The 1,244-nt window shown below is 42.0% G+C and overlaps 1 protein-coding gene across 1 annotated transcript in view; it reads left to right on the plus strand.

Moving 5' to 3' along the window:
• LOC119592053 (beta-hexosaminidase subunit beta-like) overlaps window positions 1-1,244 on the plus strand; it is a gene marked incomplete in the record, with an annotated part of 40,765 nt that overhangs the window by 28,995 nt on the left and 10,526 nt on the right. The window contains 2 exon segments of the mRNA XM_037940852.1: window positions 392-534; window positions 1,070-1,206. Of these exon segments, the coding sequence (XP_037796780.1) occupies window positions 392-534; window positions 1,070-1,206 (280 nt within the window).

A 1,244-nucleotide genomic window follows, 5' to 3' on the forward strand; every position in this document is an offset into this window, starting at 1 on the left:
TCTTTATCACTGTTTTTGTGAGTTCTATAATCTCCATGCTCCAGGAAGTGGCACCGTCCCTGACCTCAAAGTAGTTTGAAAGGGAGATCTCTTGCGATGTCAGTTACGCAAGGATAAATGCCTGATGTGTCCTAACCCTTGAATGAATCGTAACCTTTTCTGGGATTTAGAAAGCAACGTGTATTATTGTGAGGTTTTCTTATGATAAATTCAATGATGGTTATACCTTCATATCTATCATCACCGTCATCAGCCTTTCCCTAAGAGTAATTCACAAGGAGTGTAAAACAACATTGCCATTATCACCTGGTAATGTCACCATTCTTTGTAACGTTATGTACATCTCTGAATATCGCTACTTTGTTCTTAACCGTTTTACTCTTTTCCGCAGGGTGTGGAGTCGCCCCCCGGGTCACCATGGCCCCTGCCTCACCACTGGAGACAGGACCCTCGCCAAGTCACCATAGACTCCAGTTCCTTCACCATAACCGCTAACTTGAAAGGCTGTGACGTGATCGACGCAGCAGTTGAGAGGTAGGCCTCTGCCGGAAGGGAGTATATGACAAAATGTTACATTAATAGAGATTGATAGATACTGAAATCGTAACTAAACGAAACTTACAATAGACTTTCTGTATGTTAAATTTACGGCCGCGATAGATCGGGAGTCGGAAATCCAAGATGGCGTCGGGGGAGTAGCTAAAACACTCTGATGTTCGTTTCTTTGGTGTTTCCGAACGGCATGCATGCATGCCTGTTCCGTTTAGGCCCGTGCATTACACTAACGTTGAACTTGTAGTCTTGTTGAAATTGTGGATTTTGTTCTTTGGAGGTTTTTCTTCCCCGTGTGTTGCATCCTTTAGGTTAGAGCATACTAGTTTAAATATAATGTGTTTATTACATTATGTATCCTTTATGTCAAGTATTGTAATACAGTTATAAAAAAAAAAAAAATTATATATACCCACAATGCTGGGTGTACACTTGCTGACATATAATCACAAAATATCTAACAGCTAAAAGAAATATTACATCTAAGTATATATCAACCTATGTATCATCCTCCCAGGTATCACAGTCTGACTTTAATCGACCCAGATGCCACGCCTGACCCAAGCCTGCCTGTATTGCCCTCGTTAGTGGTGACCGTGGCCTCTGACTGTGACCACACGCCGCACCTGAATCTCCAGCCAGATTATGAATCTTGTAAGCTACTACATGGTTTTAACTTTTGGGAAGGGGCG

This window comes from Penaeus monodon, chromosome 29 (assembly GCF_015228065.2).
Source record: "Penaeus monodon isolate SGIC_2016 chromosome 29, NSTDA_Pmon_1, whole genome shotgun sequence".
Taxonomy (NCBI): domain Eukaryota; kingdom Metazoa; phylum Arthropoda; class Malacostraca; order Decapoda; family Penaeidae; genus Penaeus; species Penaeus monodon.